Source organism: Myxocyprinus asiaticus, chromosome 1, assembly GCF_019703515.2.
Source record: "Myxocyprinus asiaticus isolate MX2 ecotype Aquarium Trade chromosome 1, UBuf_Myxa_2, whole genome shotgun sequence".
Classification (NCBI taxonomy): domain Eukaryota; kingdom Metazoa; phylum Chordata; class Actinopteri; order Cypriniformes; family Catostomidae; genus Myxocyprinus; species Myxocyprinus asiaticus.
In genome coordinates, this window is record NC_059344.1 from 8,583,363 (window position 1) to 8,603,812 (window position 20,450).

Here is a 20,450-nt window from a genome sequence, read left to right on the forward strand (position 1 = left end):
TCGTAGAAGGCAACATACTTATGCTACCATTTGGATTGTCCTTCACACTGGGAGACTATGATGCCTTAAAATACTGACTGCATAGGCAAAACTTGGTTTTGGAACAGATCCTACTTATGTGTATGCATTCAACCTACTTCCCGAGTTGGTTTCTGGACAGGTCTAGTGTTCTGAGGCGAGAGCATTTCCATTTATTGGGAGTGGGCAGAGACGAGATTTGATTCCCACACAACTTCAGAGAGACAATAGCCTAAAAACACACACACACACACACACACACACACACACACACACAGTAATTTCTCTGACTCAGACACCTGGAGGTATTGTACAAACATAATGTTTCATCACTGCACAACTGTATTGTCATGCACTGGTAATTTTTAAGCCAATTCTCAAGTGTGGACTTGATATTATGGGCACTCATGAAACACATTTGTGTGTGTTATCTCAGGCGTATTGCATAAGAAAGCTGGGAAGACTTTATCACTGCCATACACAAATAGCAACGTTGAATAACTAAAAATAACTAAACTTAGGGTGGTTAGGGTTAGGTTAGAGTCTACCTTCCCTGAAAAATTGTTCGCTTGACTTTGACACGAAGAGCAGAGATTTTTCGAGCATGAAATTCAATTTTAAATAATAAAAGGATTCCTTCACTCTGTTTTTGCACAGACACTTTCCTACACACTTTCTCTTCTTTGTGTTGACATCTTGCCTATCTTGCAAAACTGACAGCAAAGTAAGTCCTTTAAAATCCCTCTGTCTGTATTGTTCCCCTGTAAATGCTTTAACACGTCATGATACACTTGGCACATTTAAAGCGTAGGCTTCTTGTTTTTAAAAAGTAAAAAACATGATTAATCACACTTGAAAATTTTCCTTGATTAATTTGTATCTATTACTATGACTGAGATATAGAGGGGACATCTGACTACTCAGATGTTGTAAAAATGACATTTACTATGAGTACAGCACCATCATGAGGTGAACACGAAAGAAAAAGGTGGACTAAGTGCTGGTAGCCAAAGGTACAGTAGAATCCACTAGTGAAAATCCTTCTATTTTGCATTCTCTTCTAATTTAATACATATTTGTTCATAACGAATTATCTTACCAACATTACAGTTTGAACAAAAAATTGAACTGAAAAAAAAAAAAACATTTTTGCTTTAATGACAGCTTGCACTTGAGCTGGCATGGACTCCACCAGTTTGTGCAAAACCTGATGATCAATGTTATACCAGCAAGATTTAAGAATGTTATAATGAACATCTTGTGTGCTTCCATGGAAGCAAGAAAATCCTTTTGTACAAAAGAGTTAATGTGCAGAATATTAATTTCTTCTTCTTTTTAAAGGTGTACTCAGTATTTTTTCTTTTTTGTCATCTTGGACTTACACTGACACCTAGTGGCTTGAAAACAGCATAATTAAAAATCAATAGTTCTCAGTTTCAGATGCCATTGAAGAAATTTAGTATTCACAGCCAGCTATGATTACTTTAATCAATGAGCGAAAGTGTCAAATTACAGGACGGTTACTGAGATTAAGTGAATAGTATCGTGACTGGTCATGTGATTCTAACATGGCAGCCCCCATGTGCAAACCCTCTACATGCAGAATGAAACAGCTTTTATAAGGTTACTGATATGACCGTAGTCTTCATTTTAATGTGAGTGGCCATAATTTCCTACGTATGTTGCAAAATTACAATTCATGTCTTTAGGAGATACACTGTATGTACTTCCATTGTACTGCAACTCTTATACCTTTCCAAGCAAACCCTGATGGCTCTGTTCATGTAATAGTTGAGAACTAATATTAACAAAGTATAGGTCATAACATTTGGTGAGGTGGAGGTTTAAAGAAATTATCAGTGGCGTGACAACAGGCAGGACAGGGAAAGGGAACTGACGGGGGAAGAAAATATAAATGACCGAGGGGGGCCCCCAACACCCCAAAAGGTAAAAACGACAGAGCGGGAAAACCCACTTATACACATCCCTAACATGACCCAGAAACGTATCCTCACCAAGCAGCGCATCTCTTACCTCCAGTTCAAATATGTATTCGGGCAGCTCCTTCAGGATGTTCTCAGACAAGTCCACTTCCAGAAGATGAGTCTTCCAGAAGATAGATATAGTGCCAGGAAGATGCTCTATCTGGTTGTTTGAAGCTTTGCAGGTTTTCTGTGGGATAAAATTAGCACCCGGTTATCACCATAAGTTAACAAAAAATACCATGGTAAGATACCATGCTTTTTGAACATGGTACCATGGTAATATCATGTATTCTTCCATCTAAATACAATAAAAGTACCACCTAAATACGATGGTACATGAATATGGTACTCATTCTGTGTCATGTTGTAGGCTATATATCAAAGTATCATGTAATTACCATCTGATACATCACTGTTCCATGATAAACCACTTAACCTTTGGCATGGCCACATTTTTTGTAAGAGCATTGCCATATTTAATAAGTTAATAGCCCCATTTCAAAACCTAATCAACTACTTTGCTGTCTACTACCCAACTTTGGCAGCTGCCTTCTAACAGTAGCAAGTGATTTTTAAAAAGTTCGAAATATTTGAAATGCTTTACATAGGCAGCAACTTTACATGTCACAATAATAGTGTTCCTATCACTAAAGACACAGGAGATTTGACTCCATTATTTCAATAGATTTCAAAACAGTTTGCTGTTAGCATGTTGCTAAGCTAACAACATGATTCTCTAATAAGCATAAAAGTACATAGCACACACAAATATTGAGTAAAACTGTGCATTTTTAATAAAACCTCTCTTATACAAAAACATTTTAATATTGAATGAATTGCCTTCTTGAATGGATTTTTAATTTCCACTGAGCTTGTGGACAAAAGAAGGTATCTTAAGATCATAATGCCTTCCTTTTGTAATAGCCATCGTATTGAGAGCACAACTATGATGCCTTAAAATACATAATACACAATGCCTACATAGGCAGCTCATTAGGTTTTTGAATATAGCTTTTGTGTTGTGCAGTCAAGGGTTTGATTCCAGGTGCTTTTATATAGACTTTAGTAAAAAGTTTCTGATCATATGAATGGTTTTGTTTGCAGTAGGAACCCACCAGAGGACACGCCCAGGGGTCCGGGAAGCGTGCAAGTTTGTTCCTGCTGACATTGAGACTGTTGAGAGACTTCAGGCAGTGCAGTACAGAGGAAGGCAGATCTGTCAGGCAGTTGTCTGACACATCCAGCTCCTGCAGCCTACGAAGACCGATCCAGTTTGTGCCTGCAGCAGAACAGAGGGCTGTTATAACTGTAATATTAATTAAATACATCAAATTATCAATTTATCAACAGATTTGTGATAAGAAACACTTCAAAACCATTTACTGTAACACTGAACAACCAATCCGGGAATACTTGCTGTACATACTGCATCAAAGAAATATTTGTTTGTGTGTGATTTAACACCATGCCAGCTTCCGTGGCAATTTTCATTGTGAAAAACACGTTAAAATACAATAAAAGATATAGTAATTAAAAAACTATGTATGCTTTTTAAGATCTATTTTCGCTAAAAACTCTAAAACTGATTCAGGCCTTTCTTAACTACTTATCTACAGTTGCACTAAAAGTAACTGCTGCCTTTTCGCAAATATTAAGCCTACAGTACCTCACTGCAATACTGGCAGACTAGATATAACTTGCACCACAGTAACTACCTAGTGTAGTTACTACTTCACACAACTCAGTATAGGTGCCAGCACACATCAGAATTGTCTGCATTTATTATTTATTGTTTACTGTCTGTCTTCAGTATGTACACTGCTGTTTGTATTTATTGTCTACATGCATCATGCACAGTGTTGTTTCGTATTCACTGTTGTATTCATTGTTGCACTAATTCATGTATCTACCTGTGATAGTCTTTAAGTCATGTTATATGTTAAATGTTATGCACTGTGGTTTCAGGAGACACTTTGTTTCGTTTCTTCTCTTGTACACAGGAAGGGAATGACAATAAACACCGCTTGACTGGACTTTACTTAGTTAAAAATCTTTCAAGAGTATCAGCTGAATAAAACAATTTCATCAAGGACACAAAACCAGCAGTAAAATATACTTAAGAGACAGTGGACTCAGGCATGAGGCACATATGGGTGAATCTTCTCCTGATAATTAAAAACGTATGTAAGCCTGGAGTGTCCTATTCGAAGAGTGATTAAATCATCTGGTCCCAGCGATTACTGAAGTGGAAAATTTGTCTTTTTCCAACTACAGGGTTGATTTGTTTCTGATGCATTGATCCCATTCATTTTGTCATTTGTTAATAAAGTAAGGTATTATGATAGGGTTGAGATCTAAGGGAGGTACTGAGTGTTTTTTTTTAAGTGGATATTGCCTTTTTAGCAGCACTAACAGGGCAAAATCAACTGTTTAACACAGTGGCCTCAAAAGGTATTTGGACACTTAAGCTGCACTTAAAAATGTATAAATGTCATTGCAATAGATTAGACAAAATATAAAACTGAGTGGCATTTATTTGAAAGAAGGTTAGCAAAACATTTAGCAAAAATATGATTTTAGGTTCAAAATGATAAACAATAGATAAACTGTTAAAGAAAAAAAATATTCAGACACTTGCTGGTTGTCAAATTTTAGTGGAACATGTTCATAATTAATGTGATAAACTACACTGTGGTTACTGTGCTAGGACACCTTTGTGACCTTAAAGGGAACTTTCTTCATACACACACTAAAAATCACCTTGACACCAGTTGGTTAAAAGTCATTGTAAATTTAGATTGTTAGTTTTTTTAAAAATGCCTTTCAGCATTTGTTTACAGATGCGATTTTGTTATATACAGTAATGCAATGACAGTCAGACATTTTTGTACGTCTTAAGTATCAAAATGCTTTTGGGGCAAGTGTATGAACACTACTGGATGAAACTGAAAAGTTTAGTTTCTTAACAGAAACTATTTTAAGCTATAGCTACAGTGCATAAATTAAAATTTCACTTATCATGCTCAGTGGTCCAATTAGTAAATATTACATGCACAGCTCAGCCTCTACTACAAAAAAAGTTATGTATCCATTTTACCTATTAAGACCATTACATATATAATGATTAAGATGTTTCAGACACCCTGTGTATTTATTTTAGTGTGCATATTAACATGTTGCAGAATTTAAACTGCATGTGTAAGCAGCATGGCACTGTGTAGCAGAACCATAGCTGTAAGCAGAGTTTCAGCATTGAGCCTAATTTGTTGTGCAACTTATGCTGAACTCAGCATGAAAATGCATTGTAGACCTATTTATCAACATGACCTTTTAAAATATAGACTTTTATGAAGCATCATAAAATACTGGAGTGAACTACTTACCCATTCAGCCTGGCTTGATGAAAGGTACACAAGCAGTGACAGGCACACTACTTTTAATCCTACACTCTAAAAAAAGATGGTTCTTGAAAGGTTCTTTACTGACCTTAATAGTTCTATCTTATAAAACTTCTATCTTCTATCATATCTTCCTGAAGAACCCTTTTGTGCTTAAACTGTCAACACACACTCTTCACAGGTAAACTTTATATTTTTCAATGTCTCTAAAACATATGAACAATTAGTAGTTTTAGCAGGAACGTTATAAGGGACAACAAATCCCGTCAGCTCAGTTAAATGGTAGTTAGAGTTTGCTTATTTCTCTTTCACTTCACTTGCTGTATCTTTGAAAGTGAAACTGCTTTGTATTTAAAGTTTAGAGTGTATCGTAAATGTGCTGTTTGGAAGCAAACATTTCTTTAGAGGTTGGCCAAATCTGAAGTCATGATTTATAACACTTTTGTTACCATTACAGTCGTAACTGTTTGTGTTGGAGAGATCGCATTTTCATTCGTGTCATCAAAATCCAAGACGAACATACAATAAATTGTAAGAAGGAACTTTCCCCAAGATGTTACTATTTTAAGAATTTGTATGACTAATTGCGTAAAATCTATTTTCTCACAGCAGCATTGTCCTCTATGCATTCAATAATTATTAATTATGTTTCTTTGAGCTTCTTAACATTTATATAAAAATCAAACCTGCGTCCATTTATTTTTTGAAAATATATTTAATAAACTTCAAGGGAATTCATGATCATAAAACTCTGTTTTTCTCTCTCTGCAGGTTATGCGACTGATGGACCAACTTTAGTACTTATAACCACTAAATAATAATCACAGAATGAACCAAACTATGCCTGTTATCAGACAACAGAGAGTTTTGTCACTGCTTGATAAAGGCAGCAGCACAACACATGGGTATGTTTTTGCAAAAGTAGTGTGCTTTAAATTTTAACATTTACAAAGTACAACTTTCTGTAAGTGGTGGTTTCATACCCATAAAATTGTTTTTGTTTGTTTAATTTTTTAAAGATCTCTACCAGAAAGTGAATCCAACTCAAGAGTTGAGCTGTCATTTTGTAATTTTCTTTCAAATACTGACATTATGTTCTGATAAAGGAGGTAATACAGTATTTTGGATTTTTATTGTGATTTCAGCTATCCACCCCACCCATGGTACAAAGCTATTAGATAATGTGAGTTTTAAGTATTCCTTTTTATCTCTCTCTTTCTTACATTTATTTTTGCCATGAATTTATACACTGTAATTAATTAATACAATGTAATTAATTTGTATCGCAGATTTACAGTTAAAAAGCAGCTATACTATGCTTTCCAGCTGTGTTCGGTGAGGATACTTCTCTCCACTTCTCCACTAAGCATGTGGGCGATAAAGACTGAATTTGTGATCCATATAAAATTTTTCACATATATTGTCCACATATACTGAAACACTGACTCTGAACCTAATTGTGTATTTCTATTCAGACCGACACCACAACTTCATTACCTGCAGAGTGAAGACATCATAGAGGATTGTGCAGATATTTAAGTGAATTTAGCCTTCATTACATCTATTTTGTGTTTTATGGGACTTTGCTCTACCTTAAAGGGATAAGTTCACCCAAAAATGAAAATTCTCTCATCACTTACTCACCCTCATGCCATCCCAGATGTGTATGAATTTCTTTCTTCAGCAGAACACAAATTAAGATTTTAGAAGAAGATTTCAGCTCTGTAGATCCAAACAAATTGAATGTTGACCAGGACTATGAAGCTCCAAAAAGCACATAAAGGCAGTGTAAAAGTAATCCATAAGACTCCAGTTGTTTAATCCATGTCATCAGAAGTAATATGACAGGTGTGGGTGAGAAACAGATCAATATTTGAGTTCTTTGTTACTATTAAAATATTTAAAAAAAAAAAAAAAATCACCCTTCACTGTCACTTCCACATTCTTCCACAAAAAGGATTTAAATAATTATCTGTTTCTCACCACTTATCATATCGCTTCAGAAGACATGGATTAAACCACTGGAGTTTTATGGATTACTTTTATGCTGCCTTTATGTGATTTTTGAAGATTGAAAGTTCTGATTACATTTACTTGCATTGTAAGGACCTTCAGAGGTGAAACATTCTTCTTAAAATCTTAATTTGTATTCTACAGAAGAAACAAATTCATACACATCAGGGTTAGCATGAGGGTGAGTAGATTATGAGAATTTTCATTTTTGGGTGAACGATTCCTTTAAAGCAGGGTGTGTGATAATGTAAGTGATTTATGCATTTGAAATTATTTAATCAGAATAATTTGTACATGTATTCAAATAATGATTGCTGTAATTGTTTTTTTCATTTGAATAGAAAATAAAAGTACTTAATTGATACATATGCCTTGCATTTATATATTTATTTGTTTGTTTGTTTGTTAAAGTAAACCCATTAATGAGGATATAATGTTTTATAGGAGCAAACATATAGAGGGGTAAAAAAAAAAAGCACTGCATCAAATAGGTTCTTTATAGCACTATTGAGGATCTATAAAGCATTTTCAAAGAATGGTTCTTTACAGAACCTTTAAAAAAGGGTTCTGTAGAGCACCAAAAATGGTTCTGCTATTGTTACAAGCCGAAGAACCCTTATTTGGTACTGTTTAGAACCATTTTTCTTAAGAGTATATAGTATAGTATATCGTAAATTTTTCCTTAAATCATCGCTGCATGAGCAAAGGGCATTCTCTAGCGAGTGTGTGAGGCACACACTGAGCAACGCAGCAATATTAGATGTTTATCATATTACAGTTCAAATAGCAAAGTTTGTCATGGGTGTGTAAAGTGCAGGTGCATTTCTAATTTTCTCCAGGTCAGATAGGTAACACGGGGTGGTGAACACTGGTGTCCTTCCCATTTTTCCCTGTAGCAATTCATAACTGATTTAAAGACGGCATTGCATGACTTGAAGTCTGCATCACTTATGAGGATGTGTTCTGTGATATGATGGTTTATCTTGGCTCTGAGACTCATCAGACTTGCTACACTGTTTTTGCATCCAGAGGTCGTTTGAACAAAGGCATAAAACCCTTGCAATGTCTCATTACGGAGGACAGCAAGTAGGTAGAGGATTCCAGCCAATCAGAACCTAGTATTCGAATAAACCATGGCATAAATATTAAATTAAAATATTTTTTAGACTATAGTGTGTGTGTGTACCACTGGGGATGTTGAAGAGGTTGCTGAGTTTGTTCCTGGCTGCTGAAAGCCGTTGCATCTGACCAAGGTGAAGCAAACCAGCTGGCAGACACTCCAACTCATTCTCACACAAATTCACATTGCGTAATCTACAGAGGACGAAAGCAGAGAAATAAGATGGCACTGATTACACACGCTTAAGGCATCTTAAAGAAAGTTATGTTTTCTGTTTCTAGTTTAAAATGAGACTAGCTACAAAGAAATCAAGAAACACAAATGAGATTTTATTAATATCTCAGTTCTATCTCCTAGAGAGCAATGCAATTAAATGGAGAGCAAAAGGAGACTTTTAAGTAGAGCAGTAATCTCACATGTGTCTCATCTAGAGTTTCAGAAGAAATCTCAACAATGTCTTAAACTTGGCAGATTTGTCAAGATAACAAAGGCTGCTAAGAATCCACAGATTTCTTTCAGTAAAAAAAGACTTTCGATTTTGTATTTTTCTCACACAAAGGCATGGCTTTAGAAGAGTAGGAATGGGGACTACTCAAATAAATGAAAAAGCATATGGCTTCAAAACAACATGGATGTGTTTACAGTATGTGAGTGTGTGTGTGTGTGTGTGTGTTTGTGTGTGTGTGTGTAGACCTGCTGCAAATGATCTCCTGTGATGACGTGGGGGTGGGCAACTCTTTGAGCTGATTGTGGGAGAGGTTGAGCGAGTGCAGGTTTATTAGACCCCAGGGCATGACAGAGGGCAGTGAGGTCAGACAGTTCTGAGACAGATCCAGCACTGTAATCTGCGAGGAGACATCCATAAACCATCCCAGATCCAACCAGGGCAGCTTCAGACCTGACCAATCAACACACAGAGCCTGTGGAAGAGGAGGGGTGGGTCATGACATATATATATATATATATACACGCACACTGTATATCACACAAACAACAGATTCCAAAAATGAAGGTCTTCAAAAATAAACGTAGATGTGACATAGATGAGTTTGCAGGCTTGTTTAAGAAAAGATGTGCCAACTGATTCGAAAATTTGTGTCACCACAAATTTTCATAAAAACCTTAAATCTTGATGTTGACTAAAAACATTAATGTCTGTGTTTTTTGTCCCACATATGCAAACATTTGGCAGTGGATATCACACTCTGAAGACAGGTAGCAGGTTTCTTCATGTGTGTAAACGTAAAAAGGTAAAAACTTAAAAAGAGAAACTAATACTGACCCTAATACTTCCGTAAAATAAAATGCCACATTAGTGCTTATTTTTAAAGAATTCAGTAAGACAGGAGTGTAAAGCAGTCTCACTTGCTCCAGTCTCCCGTCGGCAGGTGTGTCTTTGTCCTCCAGGAGGTGCTGTCTGAGCAGCTGTCTGCTGAAGTCTGCATGATCCATCAGAGTATAAGAGGAGAAACCAGCTCCATTCTCCAGCAGAAAACACGCAATCTCCTTATTTCCTGAAGAGAGGAGATGAAAGAGATAAAAAGGCTTCAAGCTGGACTGCCTTCACCAGGAAGAACGTACTCTGTTTATTTCTCCACCTCTAGGCTGAAAGAGGAAGTGTGTGGGGGAAGTGTGTGTGTGTATTGGATCAAAGTGGGGAAACCTGAACATTGTGTGAAAATTCCCCTGCTTTCACTTTACGGCTTGCACAGTTTATGGTGAAGACAATAGACTCAACAATTGTAGCAACATTTTTTAAATGTGTTCAAGTATTTAATAAATTGCAATACTGTATCAAACATTTTCATTCTTCAAATCCATCCGTCAGTTAACAGATTTTTGCAAAGCCCTTTTGAGGCAATGACCTGAAGAAAAGCTTGTTCTAATAAACGGTAATGTTTAAATTGTCATTTAGAGCCACAGTGTCCTCCCCCACAGGGAATCAAGCAAATGATTTACTTATAGTTGTCTACCCACAATAAGCTGGTAAGGTATTTCAATAAATTCTTAAATGACAAACAAATAATTTTAAAAATCAGTCCTGACCAGTTATTTAAATATTCTGGAATGACCTACATATATTTCTGAAATAGCATTAAACTTATTTATTTTATTTTTTTTGTAAAGTGTCAATGGGATTCACTGTCACACACAACTTTATTTCCCCTATAAATCGTAAAATGAGTTCTATCTTTAAATACAAAATTGCCTATATCCTTAACTCACCAGTATCCAAGTTTAAGATAGTGTCAGGTTGTATATCTTGCCTTGAATTTAACTGCAATATATATATTTGCCTATAGGTGGATAAACATTTTGTTCACTGTGTATTGTTTAAAGGACAACGCTTGATGTATACACTGGCGACATTGGAAAAGTTTGGAATAATGTACAGATTTTGCTCTTATGGAAAGAAATTGGTACTTTTATTCACCAAAGTGGCATTCAGCTGATCACAATGTATAGTCAGGACATAATAACGTTTTTAAATGAAAAATTACTATTACAATTTGAAAAAAAATTCAGGACTTCTTAAACTACTTCAAAGAGTTCTTATCAAAAAATCCTCCACATGCATCAATGACAGCTTTGCAGATCCTTGGCATTCTAGCTGTCAGTTTGTCCAGATACTCAGGTGACATTTCACCCCACACTTCCTGTAGCACTTGCCATAGATGTGGCTGTCTTGTTGGGCACGTCTCACGCACCTCTAGCTGATCCCACAATAGCTCAATAGGGTTAAGATCCTGTCCAATGTCTGTGTTTCTTTGCCCAATCTAATGTTTCAAAAGTGGCTTTTTCTTTGCAATTTTTCCCATAAGGCCTGCACCCCTGAGTCGTCTCTTTATTGTTGTACATGAATCTGGTGTTGAGTGGGTAGAATTCAACGAAGCGGTCATCTGAGGACATGTGAGTTGTCTATTTCTCAAACTAGAGACTCTAATGTACTTGTCCTCTTGTTTAGTTGTGCATCTGGCCTTCCACATCTCTTTCTGTCCTTGTTAGAGCCAGTTGTCCTTTGTCTTTGAAGACTGTAGTGTACACCTTTGTATGAAATCTTCAGATTTTTGGCAATTTCAAGCATTGTATAGCCTTCATTCCTCAAAACAATGAATGACTGACGAGTTTCTAGAGAAAGCTGTTTCTTTTTTGCCATTTTTGACCAAATATTGACCTTAAGATATGCCAGTCTATTCAATACTGTGGCAACTCAAAAACAAACACAAAGACAATGTTAAGCTTCATTTAGCAAACCAAATGGCTTTCAACTGTGTTTGATATAATGGCAAGTTATTTTCTAGTACCAAATTAGCAATTTAGCATGATTACTCAAGGATAAGGTGTTGGAGTGATGGCTGCTGGAAATGGGCCTGTCTAGATTTGATAAAAAATGACTTTTTTCAAATAGTGATGGTGCTGTTTTTTTACATCAGTAATGTCCTGACTATACTTTGTGATCAGTTGAATGCCAATTCGGTGAATTAAAGTACCAATTTCCTTCAGAAACAACAAAATCTGTACATTATTCCAAACTTTTGGCCGCCAGTGTATTTGAAGTCGGAAGTTTACATACATTAGGTTGAAGTCATTAAAACTAATTTTTTTAACCATGCCACATTTTTTATATTAGCAAACTATAGTTTTGGCAAGTCATTTAGGACATCTACTTTGTGCATGATGTGAGTAATTTTTCCAACAATTGTTTACGGACAGATTATTTCATTTTTAATTGACTATATCACAATTCCAGAGGGGCAGAAGTTTACATACACTAAGTTAACTGTGCCTTTAAGCAGCTTGGAAAATTTCAGATAATTATGTTAAGCCTTTAGACAATTAGCTAGTTAGATTCTGATAGGAGGTGTACTGAATTGGAGGTGTACCTGTGGATGTATTTTAAGGCCTACCTTCAAACTCAGTACCTCTTTGCTTGACATCATGGGAAAATCAAAAGAAATCAGTCAAGACCTCAGAAAAAAATTGTGGACCTCCACAAGTCTGGTTCATCTGTACAAACAATAGTACGCAAGTATAAACACCATGGGACCACGCAGCCATCATACCGCTCAGGAAGGAGACGCATTCTGTCTCCTAGAGATGAACGTAGTTTGGTGCGTAAAGAGCAAATCAATCCCAGAGCAACAGCAAAGGACCTTATGAAGATGCTGGAGGAAACAGGTAGACAAGTATCTATATCCACAGTAAAATTAATCTTATATAAACCTAGCCTGAAAGGCTGCTCAGCAAGGAAGAAGCCACTGCTCCAAAACCGCCATAAAAATGTCAGACTACAGTTTGCAAGTGCACATGGGGAAAAATATATTTTTGGAGAAATGTCCTCTGGTCTAATGAAACAAAAATTGAACTGTTTGTCCATAATGACCATCATTATGTTTAAAGGAAAAAGGGTGAGGCTTGCGAGCCAAAGAAAACCATCCCAACTGTGAAGCATGGGGGTGGCAGCATCATGTTGTGGGGGTGCTTTGCTGCAGGAGGGACTGGTGCACTTCTCAAAATAGATGGCATCATGAGGAAGGAAAATTATGTGAATATATTGAAGCAACATCTCAAGACATCTGCCAGGAAGTTAAAGCTTGGTCGCAGATGGATCTTCCAAATGGACAATGACCCCAGTGATACCTTCAAAGTTATGGCAAAATGGCTTAAGGACAACAAAGTCAAGGTTTTGGAGTGACCATCACAAAGCCCTGACCTCAATCTGATAGAAAATTTGTGGGCAGAACTGAGCATGCGCGAGCAAGGAGGCCTACAATCCTGACTCAGTTATACCAGTTCTGTCTGGAAGAATGGGCCAAAATTCCAGCAACTTATTGTGAGAAGCTTGTGGAAGGCTACCCAAAACATTTGACCCAAGTTAAACAATTTAAAGGCAATGCCACCAAATACTAACAAAGTGTATGTAAACTTCTGACCCATTGGGAATGTGATGAAAGATATAAAAGCTGAAATAAATAATTCTCTCTACTATTATTCTGACATTTCACATTCTTACAATAAAGTAGTGATCCTAACTGACCTAAGCCAAGGATTGTTTTCTACGATTAAATATCAGGAATTGTGAAAAACTGAGTTTAAATGTATTTGGCTAAGGTATATGTAAACTTCTGACTTCAACTGTGTGTGTATATATATACACTGCTGTTCAAAAGTTTGGGGTCACTTGACTGAAATGTTTCTCATGATCTTAAAAACCTTTTGATCTGAAGGATATTCTTAAATGTTTCAAATGTGTTTTGTAGACAACAATATAATTGTGCCAACATATTAATTGATTTCATTACAAAACTAAAATTGTATTTAAATTATTATAATTTTTTTTTTTTTTTTTAAATGGATGACTTCTAGGCAAAGGGTGGCTACTTTGAGATGCTAAAATATAAAATAGTTTTGATTTATTTTGGATGTATATAGTCACAACATAATTCCCAGTAAAATGTGAAGAAAAAAAATAAAGAATAAGTAAGTGACCCTAAACTTTTGACCGGTAGTGTATATATATTCATATAAATAAAATAAAAAAAGTGTGTGTGTGTGTATGTGTGTGTGACTGATCAAATAGACCAAATATCTGTAAGACCAAGATTTATACACATCCTGTGAAGTGTCAATGTTGCTTTAGGGGGCTTGCACACTTTTGCTTCACTATGATCAAGGACTGAGTCCATCAAAAGATTGAAGTCTCCTCCCAATATTATATCATGAGGGATGCCAGCGGCTTGCAACATCCCTTCAAGATCTATAAAAAAGCCCTGATCATCAGCGTTAGGTGCATAAATATTAGCCAAAATAAGACTTTGTCCCTGAATTTCAGCTAAAACAATAATGACTCTTCCTAATTTATCTTTACTCTGTTTGAGACATTTGAATTGTAGATGTTTACTTATCAGTGTAATGACTCCCCTGCTCTTACTCGAGCCAGCACTATAAAAAAAAATGCCCACCCCATATCTTCCCAAATTTTTCAGATTCCTGCAGAGAAAGGTACGTTTCTTAAAGAAACACTCTATCATATTTCTTACGCTTAAGTAGAGAAATAACCTTCCTTCTTTTTATGGGGCGCCCCGACCCATTCACATTCCACGTGGAGAGAGACAGTCCACTCATATTAGCATTTGACATTTTGACATAAGAAAAAATAGATTGTGTGTCAAAAACAAGATTATTAAGACCACATTCCAACATTAGTGCAACCACCAGAACCCGAACCTACCCCAGAACCAAACAAACAGAAAAAATAAAAACGTGCACATTAACCCGTGCACCGTCCCTCCGAACTCAAACAGTCCATACATGCCTACGATAACCCCCGCGACAACTATGCCATCGTATTACTCAAGTCCGGTGTTTCTATACAAATTTTGTGAGACAGAATTACACAGCAAAAGATAATCTATAAAACAAACTCCAGCCAATAGGCAGAATAAACACAAAGAGCGTGTATATTCATTCATAAAACTGTACTGAAGGTATGATACTCTACAAAATAAACTCCAACCTCTAGGCGGAGCCAGCACAAAAAAAGCACACAGATTCGTCAAACAGTCAAATGAATGTTCAGGCTGCAGCGTGAGTACCACAAGATGACTTACTAACTCCACTGACTTTATGAAGGACATCGCTTGCTGTGGGCATGTGAATGTTTTATGGCAATCCTTGGCATCTATTCTCAATTTGTCCGGATATATCAGTGCAAAAGTGACCTTCCATTGATATAAAAGTTTCTTGAATTCCTTGAATCGATCACGTTTCTCTCATCAAATTCGCAAAGTCTGGGAACAAGAAAATGCTGTGGTTTTTCCAAGAAAGCCTCCCTTTACTCTCCGCCTCACGTAACACAAGATCTTTATCGGATGATCTCAGAAATTTGGGCAGAATTGATCGGGGCCTGCCTCCCTCCACGGATCGACGAGCAGGAACCCTGTGAGCTCGATTTCCAGCTTATGGCCTGCTATGTTGAGCAGATTCGGAAGGAGCCCATCCAGGAATTTCACCATATCCTGTCCCTCTTTGCCCTCTGGAATTCCAACGATATGGACGTTATTCCACCAGCTACGGTTCTTCATGTCCTCAAACTTCTCCCAGACATGCTTCAAATTCACCTTAGACGCTAGCGGACTAGCAGATAATTCCCTCTCCGATGACTCCAGGTATTCGATCCGTTTCTCGACATCCCCCACTCTTGTAAGCACCTCAGTGAACTTCGCCTCCATGGCAGTGATCGATCGATGTATCACAGCAAGATTCTCCAAGTCAGCAATGACCTTCGTCAGCATTGCTGACATGTTCAGCATCTCTCACCGCATTTCTCGCACTTCCCCGACTAAATTGACTCCCAGGCTCGCGGTCTGCTTGGGGGCGTCAGCTTGAGCACATAAGTGTCTTTTAATGTCATTTATTGATTTCTGAACTCTTCCTTAGTTAAAACATTAGTATTGTGTTGTTTAAAAATGAATATGAACTTGTTTTCTTTGCATTAATCAAGGTCTGAAAACACTGCATCTTTTTTGTTAATTTGACCAGTTGTCATTTTCTGCAAATAAATGCTCTAAATGACAATATTTTTATTTGGAATTTGGGAGAAATGTTGTCAGTACTTTTTTAGAATAAAACAAAAATGTTCATTTTACTCAAACACATACCTATAAATATTAAATCCACAGAAACTGATAATTTTGCAGTGGACTCTTAATTTTTTCCAGAGCTGTATATATAATAATATTCACTCTTGATGTGGATAGGCATAGTCCTTCTTCCATTAAATATAACATTTTCTTATTGATTTACACTTTTTGTAATAATAATGAAAACTAGTCATTGACTCAAGCTATTGTACCTGCACGTGCTGCAGCATACAGGGGCAAACCTGTGATGATGGCAAACTCTCCAGAATGTACAGCACAATCCTTAGCGTCAGCATTGTACATTTGTACCAGCAGCTTCACAACCTCTAGATGACCCTGCTGGCATGCCGTTGCCAACATCCAGTTCAGCAGCTCCTTACGGACACATGGGCCTAAAGGACAGAGACAGACATGCATGGAGCATGTTAATCACACTCTAATCACACTAATCACAATTTGTGTTCTTGTTTTACATGTGTGCTTTGTTAATTGTTACAATGTTTTATGCTGCCACTTTGGCAATGTCCCTCTTGGAAAAGAGATTTGTAATCTCAAGAGACTTACCTGGTAAAATAAAGGTATAAAATAACAACAAATACACTTTCACCTTTGGACAAGGGGACAGCGGTATAACCAATATCTAATATCACAGGATGAGAATTTTAGATGACAGTCAATGTACAGTATATATCACAATATAGTTTTTTTTGCTGGAAATTCAACACAAAATGTTTTATGGTTTATATTTTAATAACCATGTGGTAATAATAATGGTATTTTTGGATAATCCAGTTAATTAAACACTTGAAAGTAGTTAAAAACAGGGACTAAAAACGGTTCAAGGAGCGAAAACGAACACCAAAAACAAAACAAAATTTTCTTAACTGAAAACAAGAACAAAGTGACTTTCAGTTGTTCCGGAGTAAAAACGTTATTTTTAAATGCAGGTAACTGGTTAATTCCCTTCCAATAATTTTTTATTTCATGAAACCAAAGGCCAAAGGGTTTATCACAGTACATTTTTGTAACTACACCACTTCATGTTGCCTGAAAAAATTAAACATGCTTTGATCCTGAACAAAACTGCTGCATCATACATTTCTTTGACTAATTGCCCGTTGTGGATGTCGCATTCTGTGAATGAACCCTTTTAAAAACTATGTATAATTACTACATATACATGCACGGCAAATCCAGATACAATAAAAACATTATTAGAGGTATAAAGTACATTTCTCAGTTGTTTACAAGTCTTCACTAAATTATTGTTAGATATGATACATTAATACAGATTTGATGCTGTTGGGTTTTGACTGAGAAGCAGATCTGTATTAAAATTATACTTAACTGTTAATTAACTGTATGCTCGTTATGATTTCTATGCTGATAAATCCACCACACAGGAAAAAGTTTATTGCTTATTTTCGCTTATTTTGATGAGGCAAGATCAGGCTGATCGTTTCTCTTGTGAGATCTGGCAACACTGCATTTGGTATTTCACGCGCCCTTAGCACAGAGTACTGTCATTTTAAAAAAGAACATTATTAACTGTTCTTTTATTTTGTTCTAACCCATTACCATTTGGAAAGGAGGCTGCAGAACTTCTGAACCGGAACGAAAAAATACTGTTTTTGCACAGAAAGAACCAAAATTAAAAACATTTTGTTTTTAGTCCCTGGTTGAAAGATAAGTCTGGCATCAGTGCAACCATAGCTTCATATTATGAAACAGTTGAGTTAAAACAAAAAAGTTAAAAAAACAGTAAAATAACTCTAAAATCTGATTAGATGAGCACATTCGAAGTCAAGTAAGATATATATACAGTTGAAGTCTGAAGTTTACATACACCTTAGTCAAATACATTTAAACTCAGTTTTTCACAATTCCTGACATTTAATCATAGAAAACATTCCCTGTCTTAGGTCAGTTAGGATCACTACTAATTTTGGCCCATTCCTCCAGACAGAACTGGTGTAACCGACTCAGGTTGGTAGGCCTCCTTGCTCGCACACGCTTTTTCAGTTCTGCCCACATATTTTCCATTAGATTGAGGTCAGGGCTTTGTGATGTCCACTCCAATACCTTGACTTTGTTTTCCTTGAGCCATTTTACCACAATTTTGGAGGTATGCTTGGGGTCATTGTCCATTTGGAAGACCCATTTGCGACCAAGCTTAAACTTTCTGGCTGATGTCTTGAGATGTTGCTTCAATATATCCACATAATTTTCCTTCCTCATGATGCCATCTATTTTGTGAAGTGCACCAGTCCCTCCTGCAGCAAAGCACCCCACAACATGATGCTGCAACCCCCATGCTTCACGGTTGGTATGGTGTTCTTCAGCTTGCAAGACTCACCCTTTTTCCTCCAAACATAATGATGGTCATTATGGCTAAACAGTTCAATTTTTAGTTTCATTAGACCAAAGGACATTTCTCCAAAAAGTAAGATCTTTGTCCCCATGTGCACTTGCAAACTGTAGTCTGGCATTTTTATGGTGGTTTTGGAGCAGTGGCTTCTTCCATGCTGAGCAGCTTTTCAGACTATGTCAATATAGGACTCGTTTTACTGTGGATATAGATCCTTGTCTACCTGTTTTCTCCAGCAACTTCACAAGGTCCTTTGCTGTTGCTCTGGGACTGATCTGCACTTTTTGCACCAAACTACATTCATCTCTAGGAGACAGAATGCGTCTCCTTCCTGAGCTGTATGATGGCTGCATTGTCCCATGGTGTTTATTCTTGCATACTATTGTTTGTACAGATAAACGTGGTACCTTCAGCCATTTGGAAATTGCTCCAAATGATGAACCAGACTTGTGGAAGTCCACAATTTTTTTCTGAGGTCTTGGCTGATTTTTTTTTATTTTCCCATGATGTCAAGCAAAGAGGTTTGAAGGTAGGCCTTAAAATACATCCACAGGTACACCTCCAATTCAGTATACCTCATATCAGAAGCTAATTAGCTAATTGTCTAAAGGCTTGACATAATTATCTGAAATTTTCCAAGCTGCTTATATATATATATATATATATGCTCTAAATAATAATAATAATAATAATATATATATATATATATATATATATATATATATATATAGAATCAACCACACTGTCTTTTTCCAGAGCAGCCTGTATTTCTCCTGAGGTTACCTGTGGGTTTTTCTTTGTATCCTGAACAATTCTTCTGGCAGTTGTGGCTGAAATCTTTCTTGGTCTACCTGACCTTGGCTTGGTATCAAGAGATCCCCAAATTTTCCACTTCTTAATAAGTGATTGAACAGTACTGACTGGCATTTTCAAGGCTTTGGATATCTTTTTATATCCTTTTCCATCTTTATAAAGTTCCATTACCTTGTTACACAGGTCTTTTGACAGTTCTTTTCTGCTCCCCATGGCTCAGTATCAAGCCTGCTCAGTGCATCCACGTGAGAGCTAACAAACTCATTGACTATTTATACACAGACACTAATTGCAATTTAAAAAGCCACAGGTGTGGGAAATTAACCTTTAATTGCCATTTAAACCTGTGTGTGTCACCTTGTGTGTCTGTAACAAGGCCAAACATTCAAGGGTATGTAAACTTTTGATCAGGGCCTTTGGGTGATTTCTGTCACCATTATGATTTAAAAAGGAGCCTAACAACTATGTGATAATAAATGGCTTCACATGATCACTATCCTTAAATAAAAGACAGTTTTTTTGCATGATCAGTCATATTTTCAAAATCAATGCCAAAATTTAACAGTTTCTGCCAGGTTATGCAAACTTTTGAGCACAACTATATATACAGGTGCATCTCAATAAATTAGAATGTCGTGGAAAAGTTCATTTATTTCAGTAATTCAACTCAAATTGTGAAACTTGTGATACATGATATTTGAAATACATGAGTTTCACAATTTGAGTTGAATTACTGAAATAAATGAACTTTTCCACGACATTCTAATTTACTGAGATGCACCTGTATATATATATATATATATATATATATATATATATATATATATATATATATATATATATATATATATATATATACACACTATATTGCCAAAAGTATTCGCTCACCTGCCTTTAGACGCATATGAACTTAAGTGACATCCCATTCTTAATCCATAGGGTTTAATATGACGTCGGCCCACCCTTTGCAGCTATAACAGCTTCAACTATTCTGGGAAGGCTTTCCACAAGGTTTAGGAGTGTGATATGGGAATTTTTGACCATTCTTCCAGAAGCGCATTTGTGAGGTCAGACACTGATGTTGGACGAGAA

The 20,450-nt window shown here is 36.4% G+C and overlaps 1 protein-coding gene and 1 long non-coding RNA gene across 5 annotated transcripts in view; one reads left to right on the plus strand and one right to left on the minus strand.

Annotated features, from left to right (window-relative positions):
* LOC127449150 (uncharacterized) overlaps positions 1 to 20,450 on the plus strand; it is a 230,751-nt gene that overhangs the window by 209,303 nt on the left and 998 nt on the right. The window lies entirely within an intron of this gene.
* Positions 1 to 20,450, minus strand: part of lrrk1 (leucine-rich repeat kinase 1) — a 238,663-nt gene that overhangs the window by 182,513 nt on the left and 35,700 nt on the right. For all 4 annotated transcript variants that reach the window (XM_051711490.1, XM_051711481.1, XM_051711498.1 and 1 more), the window contains 7 exons: positions 16,390 to 16,569; positions 9,900 to 10,048; positions 9,228 to 9,454; positions 8,601 to 8,728; positions 3,119 to 3,282; positions 2,053 to 2,190; positions 138 to 250 (listed from right to left, as the gene is read on the minus strand). In XM_051711490.1, coding sequence (XP_051567450.1) covers positions 138 to 250; positions 2,053 to 2,190; positions 3,119 to 3,282; positions 8,601 to 8,728; positions 9,228 to 9,454; positions 9,900 to 10,048; positions 16,390 to 16,569 — 1,099 coding nt within the window. The remainder of the gene's footprint in view (positions 1 to 137; positions 251 to 2,052; positions 2,191 to 3,118; positions 3,283 to 8,600; positions 8,729 to 9,227; positions 9,455 to 9,899; positions 10,049 to 16,389; positions 16,570 to 20,450) is intronic.